Below are 19290 nucleotides of genomic sequence, written 5' to 3' on the forward strand. Positions count from 1 at the left end.
CCGGTTTTCCGCCGCATGCTGGTACTTGTGGTTCTCCAAGTACCAGCTTGCGGGGGAGGCTTGCTGGGACTTGTAGTACTGCTACTAAAAACAATATTCATTACTTTCAACAAAGGCTATCAGCCCCCCATCCGCAGCCCATTGGATGGGGGGGACAGCCTCGGGCTTCACCCCTGGCCCTTGGGTGGCTGGGGGGGGGACCCCTTGATTGAAGGGGTCCCCACTCCCCCAGGGTACCCCGGCCAGGGGTGACTAGTTGGATATTTGATGCCACGGCCGCAAGACACTGTATAAAAGTGACCCCCGGCTGTGGCATTATCTGTCCAGCTAGTGGAGCCCGGTGCTGGTTTCAAAAATACGGGGGACCCCTACGCTTTTTGTCCCCCGTATTTTTGGAACCAGGACCAGGCGCAGAGCCCGGTGCTGGTTGCTTAAATATGGGGGAACCCCTGTCAATTTTTTTCCCATATTTTTGCAACCAGGGCCGGCTCAAAGAGCCCGAGGCTGGTTTGGTTTAGGAGGGGGGACCCCACGCAATTTTTTTTTTAAGTTTAAACATTTTTTTTTTTTTTTAACAAGGTGCACAATGAAGCCCTGCACGGATCTCTCAGATCCGGCCGAGATTCATTGTATTAAAGTCGGCAGTGTTTTACAAGTCACTCACGTAAAACACTGCCTAAAAAAACGAATGACATCGACATCGGAAAAACCGAAAATGCAGAATACGGCAGCTTAGTAAATTAGTCGTAATCAATTCAAAAAGTTGCATATTTACACTTTCGATGTCATTCGTGATTGAACTTTGACCTCAAACGGGAAAATACGATTCTTAGTAAATTTACCCCTCTGTTTGTCCTGTATGATCCCAATAAACTTGGGTGTCCTGCTTCTAAGCAGACGATGTCTCGCTGGATTAGGTTCGCTATCCAGCATGCGTATTCTACGACAGGATTGCCGTGTCCTACGTCTGTTAAGGCCCACTCTACTCACAAGGTGGGTTCTCCCTGGGCGGCTGCAAGAGGTGTCTCTGCTTTACAGCTTTCCTGAGCAGCTGCTTTGGGTCGAACACGTTTGCAAAGTTCTACAAGTTCGATACTTTGGCCGCTGAGGATCTGAAGTTTGGTCAATCAGTTCTGCAGGAGCCCCCGCGCTCTCCCTCCCGTTCTGGGATCTTTGATACATCCCCATGGTACTAATGTGGACCCCAGCATCCTCTAGGACGTAAGAGAAAATAGGATTTTAATTACCTACCGGTAAATCCTTTTCTTGTAGTCCGTAGAGGATGCTGGGCGCCAGGCCAGCGCTTCGTGATCCTGCAGTGGTTACTTAGATCAGTACTGCTTAGTTCTTGGTTAAGTACTATTTTGTTACTTGGTTAAGAAATGTTGTTCAGCTGTTGCTGATGTTTCAAGCTGGTTAGCTTGGTTTGCCTTGTGTGTGAGCTGGTGCGAATCTCGCCACTATCTGTGTAAAATCCTTCTCTTGAAGTTTTCCGTCTCCTCGGGCACAGTTTCTAGACTGAGTCTGGTAGGAGGGCCATTGAGGGAGGAGCCAGCCCACACACTCAAACTCTTAAAGTGCCAGTGGCTCCTAGTGGACCTGTCTATAACCCATGGTACTAATGCATACTTGCCTACCCTCCCGGAATGGCCGGGAGGCTCCCGAAAATCGGGTGACCCCCCCGGAAAGGTGGGCAAGCCTCCCGCTTTCCCCCTCGGCCGCCCGCAGCAGAGAACAAGTGGGCGGCCCGAGGGGGTCCGATGACGCGATTCGCGCTGAATCGCGTCATCGTAGCTCCGCCCCCCGCTATGCAGCGCTTCATTTCTTGGCAAAGCACAGCGGGGGGTGGAGTCACGATGACGCGACCCTGATGCAACGCCCCCGGACCGTCCATCCTGCTGCCGGCCACGCCCCCTTTGCACCTACAACGCTGCCTCCTCCCGGAGGAGTAGGCAGCAAAGTAGGTAAGTATGTACTAATTTGGACCCCAGCATCCTCTACGGACTACAAGAAAAGGATTTGCCAGTAGGTAAATAAAATCCTGTTTTTTCTTTCTTTCTTTTGTTTAAATAATCATTAAAAACTATTAAAGATAAAAAAATTAAAAAAAAAGATATGGGTCAAAAATCTCATCTTTGGCATAACGCTTTATAGGGAAAAGAAAAGAGAAACAAGATGTTCTTTTAATTTAATTGTTCCTGATTAGAAGCAGAGGAGATACCAAGCTTTCATTAATTATAGGAGGATGTGGGAAATAGGATGTGTTGACACAGTAAAAACAGACGTTTTTGATGTTGTGCTCACTTCCCTGCTTGCCAACTGTAGTGCTGGCTGGGATAGAGTGTTGTTTGTAAAGAGGTTTTCTAGAGCAATATTCTTGTAGCTGGACGTATTATTTAAATAGTTGTACTATGGATGACTGTGAGTGACGTTGTATAAAGGTGTGGGCAACAAATGTATATGCAAGTTAGTTCTCAGTAGGTGAATGTTTGGGTTTGCAGTATGAAGCATATTTAGGAGAGGAATAAAGCATAGTGTCACAGCAGGAGATGTCAACTTACAGTTTCATTGGGAATGTGTAGATCAGGATTTTTCAACCAGTGTGCTGTGGCACACTAGTGTGCCGCGAGCAGTTGCAAGGTGTGCCGCGGAGCCAGAGCAGCTTCCTGCACCTTCAGAGTGAACTGTTGACCTGGGCTCTTCTTAGAGGATCAGTCGTGTTCTGGCCATAACCTATGCCTTGAAGACGCGGCAGTGTGATATCATACAGTAGGTCACGGCCGCCGCATCTCACCACCCAGCCAGCCCACCCGCCTGCATACACATCTTCCAGGTCCTGCCTGCATACACAGCTTTCCTTGCCCACCCACATCCACACCTGCCCGCTGCTCAGTATTCACAGCACTCCACTATGAACACCCCCCGCCACTGAGGGACAGGGAGGAGGGGTGGTCTTCAGTATGCCGGCGGTCGGGCTCCCGGCGACCAGCATATCGGCGCCGGGAGCCCGACAGCCGGCATACCGACATTTATTCTCCATCGTGGGGGTCCACGACCCCCCTGGAGGGAGAATAAAATAGTGTGGCGCGCGTAGCAAGGGGCTCATTTGCGCTCGCCACATGTCGGTAAGCCGGCGGCCGGTCTCCCGGCGCCGGTATGCTGGTCGCCGGGAGGCCGGCCGCCGGCAGATCGTAGTGAACCCGGGAGGAGGACAGCTGACCGGTAGGGGCTAATATTTGTTATTTTATTTCTCCTGTGGGGAACAATAGGATTATGTAGGGAGAATAAGGATTTATGGGGGGAACAATGTGAATAATTCATGTGGGGAGCAATAGGATTTATGTGGGGAGAAATGTGATTGATTTATGTGGGGAGCAATGCGATTGTTTTTTCTGTGTAGGCCAATGTATGTGTGGATTTTTTTTACTGTGAGGGCCAATGTGTGTGTGTTGTTTTTTTCTGTGGGGAACTTATGGTGTGCCTTGGCAATTTTAAGATATTGTTCGGTGTGCCGCGAGTAAAAATAAAGGTTGAAACTGACTGGTGTAGATTGTTAGCCAATTGTGATAGATAAATCAGGGAGCTACACATTGCATGTGTTCATTGTTGTGCAAAAATATCATATTACCTTTTATGAACAGCAAAAATGCATATGAAATGCTTGTTGTATTATTGTAATAGTAAACAAAAATACCAACTAAATTTTAACCTGTACATCAGGGATGTAGTTATGTGACCGGTGGCCATGAGACCGCCCATTACATTACCGACGGCTACATCCCGCATCCACTAAAGCTCTACAGTCAGCATGCTGACTAGCAGGGACTATTCCCATTCGTGGGTATCCACGACACCCATAGAGTTGGAATAGAACCCGTGGCGTGGCGAGCAAAGCGAGCCCACAAGAGGCTTGTTGCGCTCGCACCCTGCCGACATTCTGCTGCCGGAATCCAGCGGTCGGTATGCTGACTGCCAGGATCTCCAGCAGCGGTGATGCATACCCAACCCGTACATCATATAGAATAGGATCAGATGACAATCCTGTATAGATCAATGTTTAACAGCATGGACATTGCCCATGGCAGACACATTTGATGAAACTATGCAGTTGTAAATTGGGGACTCTCCATTCATAATATAAATGTATAATTGTGTGTGGTATATTTTGCAGAAATTCATCATGCATACATATGCAGCATTCATAATATATACATGAGAGTATCGACATAATCGTAATCTCGACATGAAATGCATGATGAAATGTCAACATCATTAGACTATCAACAAAATGTCTCTGGTGATCTAGGTCTAGATGCATCATCGCTTGGAGAGTGAAAAAGTAACAGCCAATCAGCTCCTAACTGCCATTTTTCATACACAGCCTGTGATATGGCAGTTAGGAGCTGATTGGCTGGCACTTTTTCACTCTTCATTTCTGTGACGTCCTAAGTGGATGCTGGGACTCCATAAGGACCATGGGGAATAGCGGCTACGCAGGAGACTGGGCACAACTAAAGAAAGCTTTAGGACTACCTGGTGTGCACTGGCTCCTCCCACTATGACCCTCCTCCAGACCTCAGTTATAATCTTGTGCCCGGCTGAGCTGGATGCACACTAGGGGCTCTCCTGAGCTCCTAGAAAAGAAAGTATACTTTTAGGTTTTTTATTTTCAGTGAGATCTGCTGGCAACAGACTCACTGCTACGAGGGACTAAGGGGAGAAGAAGTGAACCTACCTGCTTGCAGCTAGCTTGGGCTTCTTAGGCTACTGGACACCATTAGCTCCAGAGGGATCGAACACAGGCCCAGCCTCGGTCGTCCGGTCCCGAAGCCGCGCCGCCGTCCCCCTTACAGAGCCAGAAGCAAGAAGATGGTCCTTGAAATCGTCGGCAAAAGACTTCGGTCTTCAACAAGGTAGCGCACAGCACTGCAGCTGTGCGCCATTGCTCCTCATGCACACCACATACTCCGGTCACTGATGGGTGCAGGGCGCTGGGGGGGGGGGGGGGGGGGGGGGGGGGGGCGCCCTGAGCAGCAATATTAAACACCTTGCTGGCATAAAACTCACATAATATAGTCTTAGAGGCTATATATGTGAAAAATACCCCTGCCAGATATCCATAAAAAAGCGGGAGAAGTCAGCCGAAAAAGGGGCGGAGCTATCTCCCTCAGCACACTAGCGCCATTTTTCCCTCACAGCTCCGCTGGAAGGATCGCTCCCAGGCTCTCCCCTGCGGTTTCAAGACTACAAAGGGTAAAAAAGAGAGGGGGGGCACTAAATTTAGGCGCAGTAGTATACATATAAGCAGCTATAAGGGAAAATCACTCAGTTATAGTGTTAATCCCTGTGTTATATAGCGCTCTGGTGTGTGCTGGCATACTCTCTCTCTGTCTCCCCAAAGGGCTTTGTGGGGTCCTGTCCTCAGTCAGAGCATTCCCTGTGTGTGTGCGGTGTGTCGGTACGGCTGTGTCGACATGTTTGATGAGGAGGCTTATGTGGAGGCGGAGCAGATGCCGATAAATGTGATGTCACCCCCTGCGGGGCCGACACCTGAGTGGATGGACTTGTGGAAGGAATTACGTGAAAGTGTCAACTCCTTACATAAAAGGTTTGACGACATAGCAGATGTGGGACAGCCGGCTTCTCAGCTCGTGCCTGCCCAACTGTCTCAAAAGCCATCAGGGGCTCTAAAACGCCCGCTACCTCAGATGGCAGACACAGATGTCGACATGGATACTGAATCCAGTGTCGACGATGATGAGACAAATGTAACTTCCAATAGGGCCACACATTACATGATTGAGGCAATGAAAAAATGTGTTGCACATTTCTGATGTTACCCCAGGTACAACAAAAAAGGGTATTATGTTTGGGGAGAAAAAACTACCAGTGTTTTTTCCCCCATCTGATGAATTAAATGAGGTGTGTGAAGAAGCGTGGGTTTTCCCTGATAAAAAATTGGTAATTTCTAAAAAGTTACTAATGGCGTACCCTTTCCCGCCAGAGGATAGGTCACGTTGGGAAACATCCCCTAGGGTGGATAAACGCTCACACGCCTGTCAAAGAAGGTGGCACTACCGTCTCCGGATACGGCCGCCCTGAAGGAGTCTGCTGATAGGAAGCAGGAGGCTACCCTGAAGTCTGTATATACACACTCAGGTATTATTTTAAGACCGGCTATTGCTTCAGCATGGATGTGCAGTGCTGCAGCTGCGTGGTCAGATTCCCTGTCGGAAAATATTGATACCCTTGACAGGGACACTGTATTGCTAACCATAGAGCATATAAAAGACGCAGTCTTATACATGAGAGATGCACAGAGGGATATTTGCCGGCTGGCATCTAAAATAAGTGCAATGTCCATTTCTGCCAGGAGAGGGTTATGGACTCGGCAGTGGACAGGGGATGCAGATTCTAAAAGGCATATGGAAGTTTTGCCTTATAAAGGTGAGGAGTTGTTTGGGGATGGTCTCTCGGACCTCGTTTCCACAGCGACAGCTGGGAAGTCGGCTTTTCTACCCCATGTTCCCTCACAACCAAAGAAAGCACCGTATTATCAGGTACAGTCCTTTCGGCCCCAAAAAGGCAAGCGGGTTAAAAGCGCGTCCTTTCTGTCCAGAGGCAGAGGTAGAGGGAAAAAGCTGCAGCATACAGCCAGTTCCCAGGAACAAAAGTCCTCCCCCGTTTCCTCTAAGTCCACCGCATGACGCTGGGGCTCCACAGGCGGAGCCAGGTACGGTGGGGGCCCGTCTCAAGAACTTCAGCAATCAGTGGGCTCGCTCACGGGTAGATCCCTGGATTCTTCAAGTGGTATCTCAGGGGTGCAAGCTGGAATTCGAGACGTCTCCCCCTCGCCGTTTCCTCAAATCTGCCTTGCCAACAACTCCCTCAGACAGGGAGGCTGTGCTAGAGGCAATTCACAAGCTGTATTCCCAGCAGGTGATAGTCAAGGTGCCCCTCCTTCAACAAGGACGGGGTTACTATTCCACAATGTTTGTGGTACCGAAACCGGACGGTTCGGTGAGACCCATTTTAAATTTGAAATCCTTGAACACTTATATAAAAAAAATTCAAGTTCAAGATGGAATCGCTCAGGGCGGTTATTTCAAGCCTGGACGAGGGGGATTACATGGTATCACTGGACATCAAGGATGCTTACCTGCATGTCCCCATTTACCATCCTCACCAAGAGTACTTCAGATTTGTGGTACAGGATTGTCATTACCAATTCCAGACGTTGTCGTTTGGTCTGTCCACGGCACCGAGGGTATTTACCAAGGTAATGGCCGAAATGATGATACTCCTTCGAAAAAAGGGAGTTTTAATTATCCCGTACTTGGACGATCTCCTGATAAAGGCGAGGTCCAGGGAGCAGTTGTTGGTCGGGGTAGCACTATCTCGGGGGGTGCTACAACAGCACGGTTGGATTCTAAATATTCCAAAGTCACAGCTGGTCCCTACGACACGTCTACTGTTCCTGGGGATGGTTCTGGACACAGAACAGAAAAAAGTGTTTCTCCCGGAGGAGAAAGCCAAGGAGCTGTCATCTCTAGTCGGAGGCCTCCTGAAACCAAAACAGGTGTCGGTGCATCACTGCACGCGAGTCCTGGGAAAAATAGTAGCTTCCTACGAAGCAATTCCATTCGGCAGGTTCCATGCAAGGACCTTTCAGTGGGACCTGTTGGACAAGTGGTCCGGATCGCATCTTCAGATGCATCGGCTGATAACCCTGTCTCCAAGGACCAGGGTGTCTCTGCTGTGGTGGCTGCAGAGTGCTCATCTTCAAGAGGGCCGCAGATTCGGCATACAGGACTGGGTCCTGGTGACCACGGATGCCAGCCTTCGAGGCTGGGGGGCAGTCACACAGGGAAGACACTTCCAGGGACTATGGTCAAGTCAGGAGACTTCCCTACACATAAATATTCTGGAACTGAGGGCCATTTACAATGCCCTAAGTCAGGCAAGACCCCTGCTTCAAAACCAGCCGGTACTGATTCAGTCAGAGAACATCACGGCAGTCGCCCATGTAAACCGACAGGGCGGCACAAGAAACAGGATGGCGATGGCAGAAGCCACAAGGATTCTCCGATGGGCGGAAAATCACGTGTTAGCACTGTCAGCAGTGTTCATTCCGGGAGTGGACAACTGGGAAGCAGACTTCCTCAGCAGGCACGACCTCCACCCGGGAGAGTGGGGACTTCATCCAAAAGTCTTCCAGCTGATTGTAAACCGTTGGGAACGGCCACAGGTGGACATGATGGCGTCCCGCCTAAACAAAAAGCTAGAAAGATATTGCGCCAGTTCGAGAGACCCTCAGGCAATAGCTGTGGATGCTCTAGTGACACCGTGGGTGTACCAGTCGGTTTATGTGTTCCCTCCTCTTCCTCTCATACCCAAGGTACTGAGGATAATAAGAAAAAGAGGAGTAAGAACTATACTCATTGTTCCGGATTGGCCAAGAAGAGCTTGGTACCCGGAACTTCAAGAACTGATCTCAGAGGACCCATGGCCTCTGCCGCTCAGACAGGACCTGCTGCAGCAGGGGCCCTGTCTGTTCCAAGACTTACCGCGGCTGCGTTTGACGGCATGGCGGTTGAACGCCGGATCCTGAAGGAAAAGGGCATTCCGGAGGAAGTCATCCCTACGGTGATTAAAGCTAGGAAAGAAGAGATCGCAAACCATTATCACCGCATATAGCGAAAATATGTTGCATGGTTAGAGGCCAGGAAGGCCCCAACGGAGGAATTTCAGCTGGGCCGTTTTCTGCACTTCCTACAGTCAGGGGTGACTATGGGCCTAAAATTGGGTTCCATTAAGGTCCAGATTTCGGCTCTGTCGATTTTCTTCCAGAAAGAACTGGCTTCACTGCATATTCAGCCCCCTTTTGTGCCTCCAGTGGCACCTTGAGATCTCAACGTGGTGTTGGATTTCCTAAAGTCGCATTGGTTTGAGCCACTTAAAACCGTGGATTTGAAATATCTCACGTGGAAAGTGGTCATGCTGTTGGCCTTGGCTTCAGCCAGGCGTGTGTCAGAATTGGCGGCTTTGTCACGTAAAAGCCCTTATCTGATTTTCCATATGGATAGGGCAGAATTGAGGACTCGTCCCCAGTTTCTCCCTGAGGTGGTATCAGCTTTTCATTTGAACCAACCTATTGTAGTGCCTGCGGCTACTAAAGACTTGGAGGATTCCAAGTTGTTGGACGTAGTCGGGGCCCTGAAAATGTATGTTTCCAGGACAGCTAGTGTCAGGAAAACTGACTCGCTATTTATCCTGTATGCACCCAACAAGCTGGGTGCTCCTGCTTCAAAGCAGACTATTGCTCGCTGGATCTGTAGTACGATTCAGCTTGCACATTCTGCGGCTGGACTGCCGCATCCTAGATCAGTGAAAGCCCATTCCACGAGGAAGGTGGGCTCTTCTTGGGCGGCTGCCCGAGGGGTCTCGGCTTTACAACTTTGCCGAGCAGCTACTTGGTCGGGGTCAAACACATTTGCAAAATTCTACAAGTTTGATACCCTGGCTGTGGAGGACCTAGAGTTTGCTCATTCGGTGCTGCAGAGTCATCCGCACTCTCCCGCCCGTTTGGGAGCTTTGGTATAATCCCCATGGTCCTTACGGAGTCCCAGCATCCACTTAGGACGTCAGAGAAAATAAGATTTTACTCACCGGTAAATCTATTTCTCGTAGTCCGTAGTGGATGCTGGGCGCCCATCCCAAGTGCGGATTGTCTGCAATGCTTGTATATAGTTATTGTTTAACTAAAGGGTTATTGTTGAGCCATCTGTTGAGAGGCTCAGTTATATTTCATACTGTTAACTGGGTATAGTATCACGAGTTATACGGTGTGATTGGTGTGGCTGGTATGAGTCTTACCCGGGATTCAAAATCCTTCCTTATTGTGTCAGCTCTTCCGGGCACAGTATCCTAACTGAGGTCTGGAGGAGGGTCATAGTGGGAGGAGCCAGTGCACACCAGGTAGTCCTAAAGCTTTCTTTAGTTGTGCCCAGTCTCCTGCGGAGCCGCTATTCCCCATGGTCCTTACGGAGTCCCAGCATCCACTACGGACTACGAGAAATAGATATACCGGTGAGTAAAATCTTATTTTTATCACTTTCCAAGCGAAGATGCATCTAGCCTCTAGTGGTAATTAACCTGGCATGGTGGGTCGTGCGGCTCCAGCAGTGTCTTCTGGGTCTGGTGATCAGGTGATGAAGACTTCCTGCGGATCCCTAACCCTTAACCCTCTTCCTGGTGTCTAACCCTAACCCTCTGCTCCAGTATCCTAAGCCTAACCCTCCACTGCTGGTCCATGCAGAATGTCGATATTTTACATGTCGCCATTCTGTAGATGCTGACATAATGGTTGATGGTGTTGACATTATGAATAATGACATTGTAAATGTTGACGTTTTGACTACATCCTGCATAATTTAATTTGTTCTGGTGGTTGTGAATGGCAGTTGGTATTAGTTACAGTGGCAGAACTTGCGCCGATGCACTGCACTGAGGCCCACCCTAGTGAAGGGGCCCACAGGCAGCGACACTATAATGAGTCTCACTGACTCATTATTTGCCACCGCCTGCCGCCAGTTCCAGTCAGTGAAAATCAGAAGCTGCGCTGCTGACTGTTGTCTGTGCAGCTGGAGACAGGGAGGAGGAGAGGCCATCTTCACCTCTCCTTCCTGACTCCATTCCTCTCTTCTCTGCATCTATCTCTGATCCTGGCCTGGCTCTTCCTCTCTGACTCCAAACATACCAGGGAGGTGAAGGAGGAGCACACAGCCCTTGCTCCTTTCCACGCGCTGCAGTTACTCTGGCAAGCACCGCACTGTGTGGGTCCAGCACAACAGGCCAGGTACTGTAGAGACTGAAAGTGCTAAATATAAACTGCAGCAGCTCAGCCCGCCCTGGAATATTGACTGCTTATTAATGGGATAAATAGTACTTAATAACATACATACTACATATGCAAAATGTAATACATATATACTGTAGTATGTATACAATTATTACTGTATGTACTATTTATTCCATTTTTATGTAGTGTACGTGTATGTATATTAAGTATACATAGTACATATACAGATTAACCTCCCACTAACTGGCTTTCCTATCCACTTGTTTCTGTAGACCCACTTCACCAAACCCAGCCAACACTCCTCCTATCCCTCTTGTCTATGCTCACTGTCTACCCCTTCTGTGTTACCCCGGTCTGTCAGCCCTTCACCTTTTAGATTGTAAGCTCACAAGAGCAGGGACTTCTTTCCTCATGTGCCTTTCCTTTTCTAACTTACACTATCTTATACTCCATACTCCCTTTGATGGCACCTAACCCCGGGTTTTCTATACCTGTCCTATATTGTCCTGGACTGTAAGTGCTGTTTTCTTGTTTGCTCATTTCATTATGTACTGTGTAGTGGGCGCTGCGGATCCCTTGTGGGGCCATATAAATAAAGGATAATAATAATAATTTATGTAATGTGAACAAACCGTTTCCACCACAGCTCTGTATTCTAACTTTTGCTTCTGAATGAATGGTGTTATGAAATCTTGTAGTCAGGTCAAGATGCATGAGAAGAAGGAAATGCAGTACATGTGGTTAATGCAGGCAGATGAGGCACTGCTGTGCGGCTTAATGTGAATGAGGGTCACTACTGTGTTTTGTATGTGAATTGTGGGCACTGGTGTGATGCGTAACATGAATTATAGGTACTACTGTGGTGTAATGTGAATTGTGGGCACTGATGTGATGCGTAACATGAATTATAGGTACTACTGTGGTGTAATGTGAATTGTGGGCACTGATGTGATGCGTAACATGAATTATAGGTACTACTGTGGTGTAATGTGAATTGTGGGCACTGGTGTGATGCGTAACATGAATTATAGGTACTACTGTGGTGTAATGTGAATTGTGGGCACTGATGTGATGCGTAACATGAATTATAGGTACTACTGTGGTGTAATGTGAATTGTGGGCACTGATGTGATGCGTAACATGAATTATAGGTACTACTGTGTTTTGTAATGTGAATTGTGGGCACTGGTGTGATGCGTAACATGAATTATAGGTACTACTGTGGTGTAATGTGAATTGTGGGCACTGATGTGATGCGTAACATGAATTATAGGTACTACTGTGGTGTAATGTGAATTGTGGGCACTGGTGTGTGGCGTAACATGAATTGTGGACACCACTGTGTGGCGTAACGTGAATTGTGGGAACTGGTGTGTGGTGTAATGTGAACTGTGGGCACTGGTTTGTGGCATGTGAATTTAGGGTACCATGTATGGCATAAAGGGAATTTGGAGCATTATATCACAGCACATATAATGTAACATTGATTATATTAATGTTATATTTCTGTTGTATATTACAGCTTCAACAAGGCGTCCAAAATGTTGCCTTTTACAATTCAAATGGGGGGGGGGGGGACCCAATGCATATTGTTGCACCTGGGCCACCACGCGCTAGTTCTGCCACTGATTAGTTATACTATGTGCCTGATCCTGAGTTAGACGCAAAGTGGCTGTACGCAGTTGCTGGAATCTGCAGAAGCCAGATTTACTACCTTAAGCTAATGTATCTGTATGGGTAATGTGAGTGGGCTATTGGGCAGTGTGGATGGTGTTATAGTTAGCATTACTGCCTCACAGCACTGAGATCATGGGTTTCATTCCCACCATGGCTCTAACTGTGTGGAGTTTGTATTTTCTCCTCAAGCTTGTGTGGGTATCCTATGTGTACTCCTGTTTCCTCCCACACTTCAAAAATATTCTGGTAGGTTAATTGGCTCCCACCAAAATTAACCCTAGTGAGTAAGTGTACATGGCAGACTAGATGGGCTAAGTGGTTCTTATCTGCCATCAAAAATCTATGAATATCCGTAGGGCTAATGTGAGTATGTGTAGGGCTAATGTGAGTATCCATATGGCTAATGTGGGTATGCGTACTGCTATTGTAAGAATCTGTAGGGCTTCAATCGGGATGCCGTACTGCCCACATCTGCACCCATCATCCTTAGTATTGGTACTTGCACCTGCACTTTGCTGATCCGAGAGATCCGTCAGGCTTTCTTTCCCTGTACGTACATTTCAGTCTAGCTACACTCCCACAACACTCCCAAGACACTCCTACAATAGCATGCAATTGCAGCATTGCTACTCATTTCATACAGTGAAAGAGCCGTCCAATATCTGACTCTGAATCAGCCGAATAGAAAAATGTGCACATTTTCTTTTACACATACGCTATTTGTGGCCATATATGGAACTGCATTTGAATTAGGCTCTATATATTTAATCAGCTGTTTCATAGTTGACAACTGTCTCTAATTTTGCAGGTACAGTCACAAATTTGTAAGATATGTTTTTTGTTTTTTTTAACTGATCTACTTCAGTGTTTCTTATACCACTTTGTTTTCCCAGCAGAATTTTCAGTATCATCTTTTGGAGCTCCGCAGGTTTTGTCTGGATGGCAAAAAGATGGACAAAAGTCGTCCGTTTTTTTACCGACTGACAAAGCTTTTCTCACACAATGGCTTTCAGCTGTGCTTACCGCTGTGCACATGTGCAGCAGCAGCAGAAGAAAAAAGCGTGTGTGTGTGTGTGTGTGTGTGTGTGTGTGTGTGTGTGTGTGTGTGTAAGAGCCAATTCACACACATTCTAGACTGCCATCACGGACGCCACGGCCTGGCAGCAGGACCTCTCAGCGGACATTTCCGGCTGCAACCCGGCAGCCAGCCGGGACCGTGCTATGTGAAAGGAGCAATGTGTTTTCATGTATCACTAAAAACACTGCAAGGCAAAAAGCCGTCCAGCTTTTTGCCGGCGAAAACTGGCTAGTGTGAGACAGCTCTATGTCAGTGCACATTATACAGCAATGCACATGTATTAGTGAAAAATGGTAACAACCCAGATGTCCCCTTACTCCTGTAGCTCCAATAAGCAGTGTTATAGGAGAAAAACAAATGTTGATGACCATTAAATGGATGATGCTCACTGCCATATCTGTACCCAATCCTGCACATGGTGAAGCAAAGCATTTGCATGCAGACACTTCCCAAAAGATTTGTAAATTACCATGTCTACTCACATTGGGGGTCATTCCGAGTTGTTCGCTCGCAAGCTGCTTTTAGCAGCTTTGCATACGCTAAGCCGCCGCCTACTGGGAGTGAATCTTAGCTCAGCAAAATTGCGAACGAAAGATTCTCAAAATTGCGAATAGAAATTTCTAAGCAGTTTCTGAGTAGCTCCAGACTTACTCGGCATCTGCGATCAGTTCAGTCAGTTTCGTTCCTGGTTTGACGTCACAAACACACCCAGCGTTCGCCCAGACACTCCTCCGTTTCTCCAGCCACTCCCGCGTTTTTCCCAGAAACGGTAGCGTTTTTTCACACACACCCATAAAACTGCCAGTTTCCGCCCAGAAACACCCACTTCCTGTCAATCACATTCCGATCACCAGAACGAAGAAAAAACCTCATAATGCCGTGAGTAAAATACCTAACTGCATAGCAAATTTACTTGGCGCAGTCGCACTGCGGACATTGCGCATGCGCATTAGCGACTAATCGCTCCGTTGCGAGAAAAAAATAACGAGCGAACAGCTCGGAATGACCCCCATTATGTTTATTAATGAGTGAAGTTCCACAATATTTTTACATAATTTGGAATACTGAGCTAGGAATAATTTATCTGACGCTACAACCTAACTGTAAACACTAAATGATTAGTTAATACTTTTTATGAATATCAATGTGTTTTCTCTTAGTTGCTTGGCTTTCTCTTGTCTTTTCTGTCTGATATCTCTTATTGACATTCTTCAGTCTAGCATATTTAAAAACAAATCAGCAACCTCTATTGTTTCATTATTTATACCATATTTATTTCATTTTGTGTTCCAGATACAATACCACTCGACCCAGTCAAATTCATTTCTGTCCGTTTAGAACGTGTGAAGTTTCACCATGTTCAGAGGACGTAGAGGTGGAAACGTTGGACTTATGCTATTGTTCTTCCAAATCCTTAACTTTGGGCTCAATAACATCCCCCCTGTGACTTTGGCAGTGCTTGGACTGAACATTTATCTTTTTTTTAACCCTTACAAACCTCTGCAGTATGCTTGCATTAGTGTACATGAGAGTTATTACCACGATGATTGGCAACGCTTGCTTCTTTCACCATTTCACCATGCTGATGACTGGCACCTGTATTTTAACATGATGTCCCTGTTGTGGAAGGGCACTAAATTGGAGCAGAGGCTGGGCAGTATTTTATTTGCCATAATAGTCTTTGTATTCTCACAACTGACTGGAGCAGTTTATCTCATGGTGCAATTATTCCTAGCAAGATACATGGATGATCCATTGTACACACTGCAGTGTGCTGTCGGATTCTCTGGTATGTTATCAATACAACTGTGTTCATACTGTACTTTTAACATATTGTTATATTATTTTTTCAAGAGAAAGAAGATGTAGAAATATTTTACTTCCTCCTCCTCTTTACATTAGTTCAGCTAGTGTTCACTCTAGGATATATTTAGGGCAGGGTGCTGATCACTGAGCAAGGCACATTTTAATTTTGAAGGGCACATTTTTGATGTGGCGTTTTGCGCACAAAGCATAGCGCATATGTTTATAGTTTTTATACATATATATTTCCCCTTAATGTATCATATACAACATCTGTACTGAGAAAAAATACTGTATATGTCCAGTCTTCTTAAAAGAATGGTTGTAGCATATACATAATAAGTAGATGATAATAATAATAATAATAATAATAATAATAATCCTCCAGTGCTGAAGTGGTTATAATCCTTATGTGTTATAAAACAGAAAAGTTAAGCAGAGGGTTAAAATATATAGGTACAAAATAAGTCAGTTCTTCTACTATTGAAAAAGTGTAAGCAGTACAGGCTCACTGCTTACCCTGTTCTTTCCCTCTTTATCAGAGTGCTGTTATGCAGGCAGCCACAGCAGTGATGTCATTTACAGTCCCTCCTCTGTGATCCATTTCACTAAGCATAAAAATTGTGTCCCAATTTCAGAGTTTTGCAAGGAGTAGACAACTACATTGTAACATACACTCTGATTGTTGCATTCTGTGTACAAGGGGGCAATTTATGGTCCTGCAGGGTGCACTGAAACAGGGCAGGGTGCTTTTTCACATTTAAAAAATGGTCAGGGTTCAGAACCCTGCTGAAACAGCCTAGAAGGAACACTAGTTCAATGCTAAGGCCAGGTACATATCCGAACGATGTGTATCCCAGCCGACGGCGCGACTGACGGGACGATATATCACACCACCCGTACACATTGCACGCTGAGGTGGATGATAGCGCGATGTCTGGTTGCCACTACATTAAAACTGATTGCCGTCATTCCCTGGGCCATCCAATTGGGCGTGCAGCACGGAACAACCCGCAGGAGCGTGTGATCGGACGTACACATTAGACCAGTGGTTCTCAAACTGTGTGCCGTGGCACCCTGGGGTGCCTCAGGACACTTGCAGGGGTGCCCTGAGTTGGTGGTCCAGGACCAATTAAAATTATTTCTCTAACGTCCTAGTGGATGCTGGGAACTCCGTAAGGACCATGGGGAATAGCGGGCTCCGAAGGAGGCTGGGCACTCTAGAAAGATTTATGACTACCTGGTGTGCACTGGCTCCTCCCACTATGACCCTCCTCCAAGCCTCAGTTAGATTTTGTGCCCGGCCGAGGTTGGATGCACACTAGGGGCTCTCCTGAGCCCTTAGAAAGAAAGTATAGTTTAGGTTTTTTATTTTCAGTGAGACCTGCTGGCAACAGGCTCACTGCAGCGAGGGACTAAGGGGAGAAGAAGCGAACTCGCCTGCTTGCAGCCGGATTGGGCTTCTTAGGCTACTGGACACCATTAGCTCCAGAGGGATCGACCGCAGGCCCAGTCCTTGGTGTTCGGTCCCGGAGCCGCGCCGCCGTCCCCCTTACAGAGCCAGAAGCAAGAAGAGGTCCGGAAAAACGGCGGCAGAAGACATCAGTCTTCACCAAGGTAGCGCACAGCACTGCAGCTGTGCGCCATTGCTCCTCATACACACTTCATACTCCGGTCACTGAGGGTGCAGGGCGCTGGGGGGGGCGCCCTGAGAAGCAATAATAACACCTTGGCTGGCAAAAACTCCACAATATATAGTCCCAGAGGCTATATATGTGGAAAATACCCCTGCCAGAATATGGAAAAAAGCGGGAGAATAGTCCGCGGAAAAGGGGCGGAGCTATCTCCTGCAGCACACTGGCGCCATTTCTCCTTCACAGATCCGCTGGAAGGAAGCTCCCTGGCTCTCCCCTGCAGTCTACACTACAGAACAGGTTAAAAACAGAGAGGGGGGGCACTAAATTTAGGCGCAATATATATATATTATATAGAAAAAGCAGCTATAGGGGACATAACTCAGTTAGTCCCTACATTATATAGCGCTCTGGTGTGTGCTGGCATACTCTCACTCTGTCCCCCCAAAGGGCTTTTGTGGGTCCTGTCCTCATTCGGAGCATTCCTTGTGTGTGTGCGGTGTGTCGGTACGGCTGTGTCGACATGTTTGATGAGGATAATGATGTGGAGGCGGAGCAGATGCCTTTAGAAGGGATGTCACCCCCTGCGGGGCAGACACCTGAGTGGATGGGCTTATGGAAAGTAATGAGTGCACGTATAGACTCCTTATATAAGAAAATCGACGACATGCCAAATGTGGGACAGCCGACTTCTCAGCTCGTGCCTGCCCAGGCGTCGCATGGGTCGTCAGGGGCTCTAAAACGCCCGCTACCTCAAGCAGACCCAGATGTCGACACTGATACTGACACCAGTGTCGACGACGATGAGTCTAACCTGATGCCCACTAAGGCCATTCACTGCATGATTGAGGCAATGAAAGAGGTGTTACACATTTCTGATATAACTACAGGTACCACTAAAAAGGGTATTATGTTTGGAGAGAAAAAACTACCCGTAGTTTTTCCCCCATCAGATGAATTAAATGAAGTGTGTGAAGAAGCGTGGGCTTTCCCTGATAAAAAATTGGTAATTCCTAAGAAGGTACTAATGGCGTTCCCTTTCCCGCCAGAGGATAGGTCACGTTGGGAAACACCCCCTAGAGTGGATAAAGCGCTCACACGTTTGTCTAAAAAGGTGGCACTACCTTCTCCGGATACGGCCGCCCTCAAGGAACCTGCTGATAGAAAGCAGGAGGCGATCCTGAAGTCTGTATATACACACACAGGCATTATACTTAGGCCAGCTATTGCGTCAGCTTGGATGTGCAGTGCTGCCGCTGCGTGGTCAGATAAACTGTCAGAAAATATTGACACATTAGACAGAGACACGATCCTGTTAACCATAGACCATATAAAAGACTCAGTCTTATATATGAGAGATGCACAAAGGGAAATCTGCCGACTGGCATCTAAAGTAAGTGCATTGTCCATTTCTGCTAGGAGAGGCTTATGGACTCGCCAGTGGACATGAGATGCGGATTCAAAAAAGCACATGGAAGTGTTACCATATAAGGGTGAGGAATTATTTGGGGATGGTCTCTCGGACCTAGTTTCCACAGCAACGTCTGGGAAGTCAGCATCTTTACCCCATGTCCCCTCACAGCCTAAGAAGGCGCTGTTTTATCAGGTTCAGTCCTTTCGGACCCAGAAAAACAGGCGTGGAAAAGGCGGGTCCTTTCTGTCCAGAGGCAGAGGTAGGGGAAAAAGGCTGCAACAAACAGCAGGTTCCCAGGAGCAAAAGTCCTCCCCCGCTTCTTCTTCCAAGTCCGCCGCATGACGGTGGGGCTCCACAGGCGGAGCCAGGTACGGTGGGGGGTCGCCTCAAAAATTTCAGCGATCAGTGGGTTCGCTCACAGGTGGATCCCTGGATCCTGCAAATAGTATCTCAGGGGTTCAAGCTGGAATTCGAGGCGTCCCCACCCCACCGGTTCCTAAAATCTGCCTTGCCGATTGCTCCCTCAGACAGGGAGGCGGTGCTAGCGGCAATTCACAAGCTGTATTCCCAGCAGGTGATAATCAAGGTACCCCTACTTCAACAAGGCCGGGGTTATTATTCCACACTATTTGTGGTACCGAAACCGGACGGTTCGGTGAGACCCATTCTAAATTTGAAATCCTTGAACACGTACATAAAGAAATTCAAGTTCAAGATGGAATCGCTCAGGGCGGTTATTGCAAGCCTGGACGAGGGGGATTACATGGTATCCCTGGACATCAAGGATGCTTACTTGCATGTCCCCATTTACCATCCTCACCAG

At 47.4% G+C, this 19290-nt stretch overlaps 1 protein-coding gene across 6 annotated transcripts in view; it reads left to right on the forward strand.

Annotated features, from left to right (window-relative positions):
* The window catches only part of RHBDD1 (rhomboid domain containing 1), a 292572-nt gene that overhangs the window by 94498 nt on the left and 178784 nt on the right, over nucleotides 1–19290 (forward strand). For all 6 annotated transcript variants that reach the window (XM_063916020.1, XM_063916021.1, XM_063916019.1 and 3 more), the window contains exon 2: nucleotides 14910–15405. In XM_063916020.1, coding sequence (XP_063772090.1) covers nucleotides 14973–15405 — 433 coding nt within the window. In that variant the 5' untranslated portion in view covers nucleotides 14910–14972. The remainder of the gene's footprint in view (nucleotides 1–14909; nucleotides 15406–19290) is intronic.

Source organism: Pseudophryne corroboree, chromosome 4, assembly GCF_028390025.1.
Source record: "Pseudophryne corroboree isolate aPseCor3 chromosome 4, aPseCor3.hap2, whole genome shotgun sequence".
Classification (NCBI taxonomy): domain Eukaryota; kingdom Metazoa; phylum Chordata; class Amphibia; order Anura; family Myobatrachidae; genus Pseudophryne; species Pseudophryne corroboree.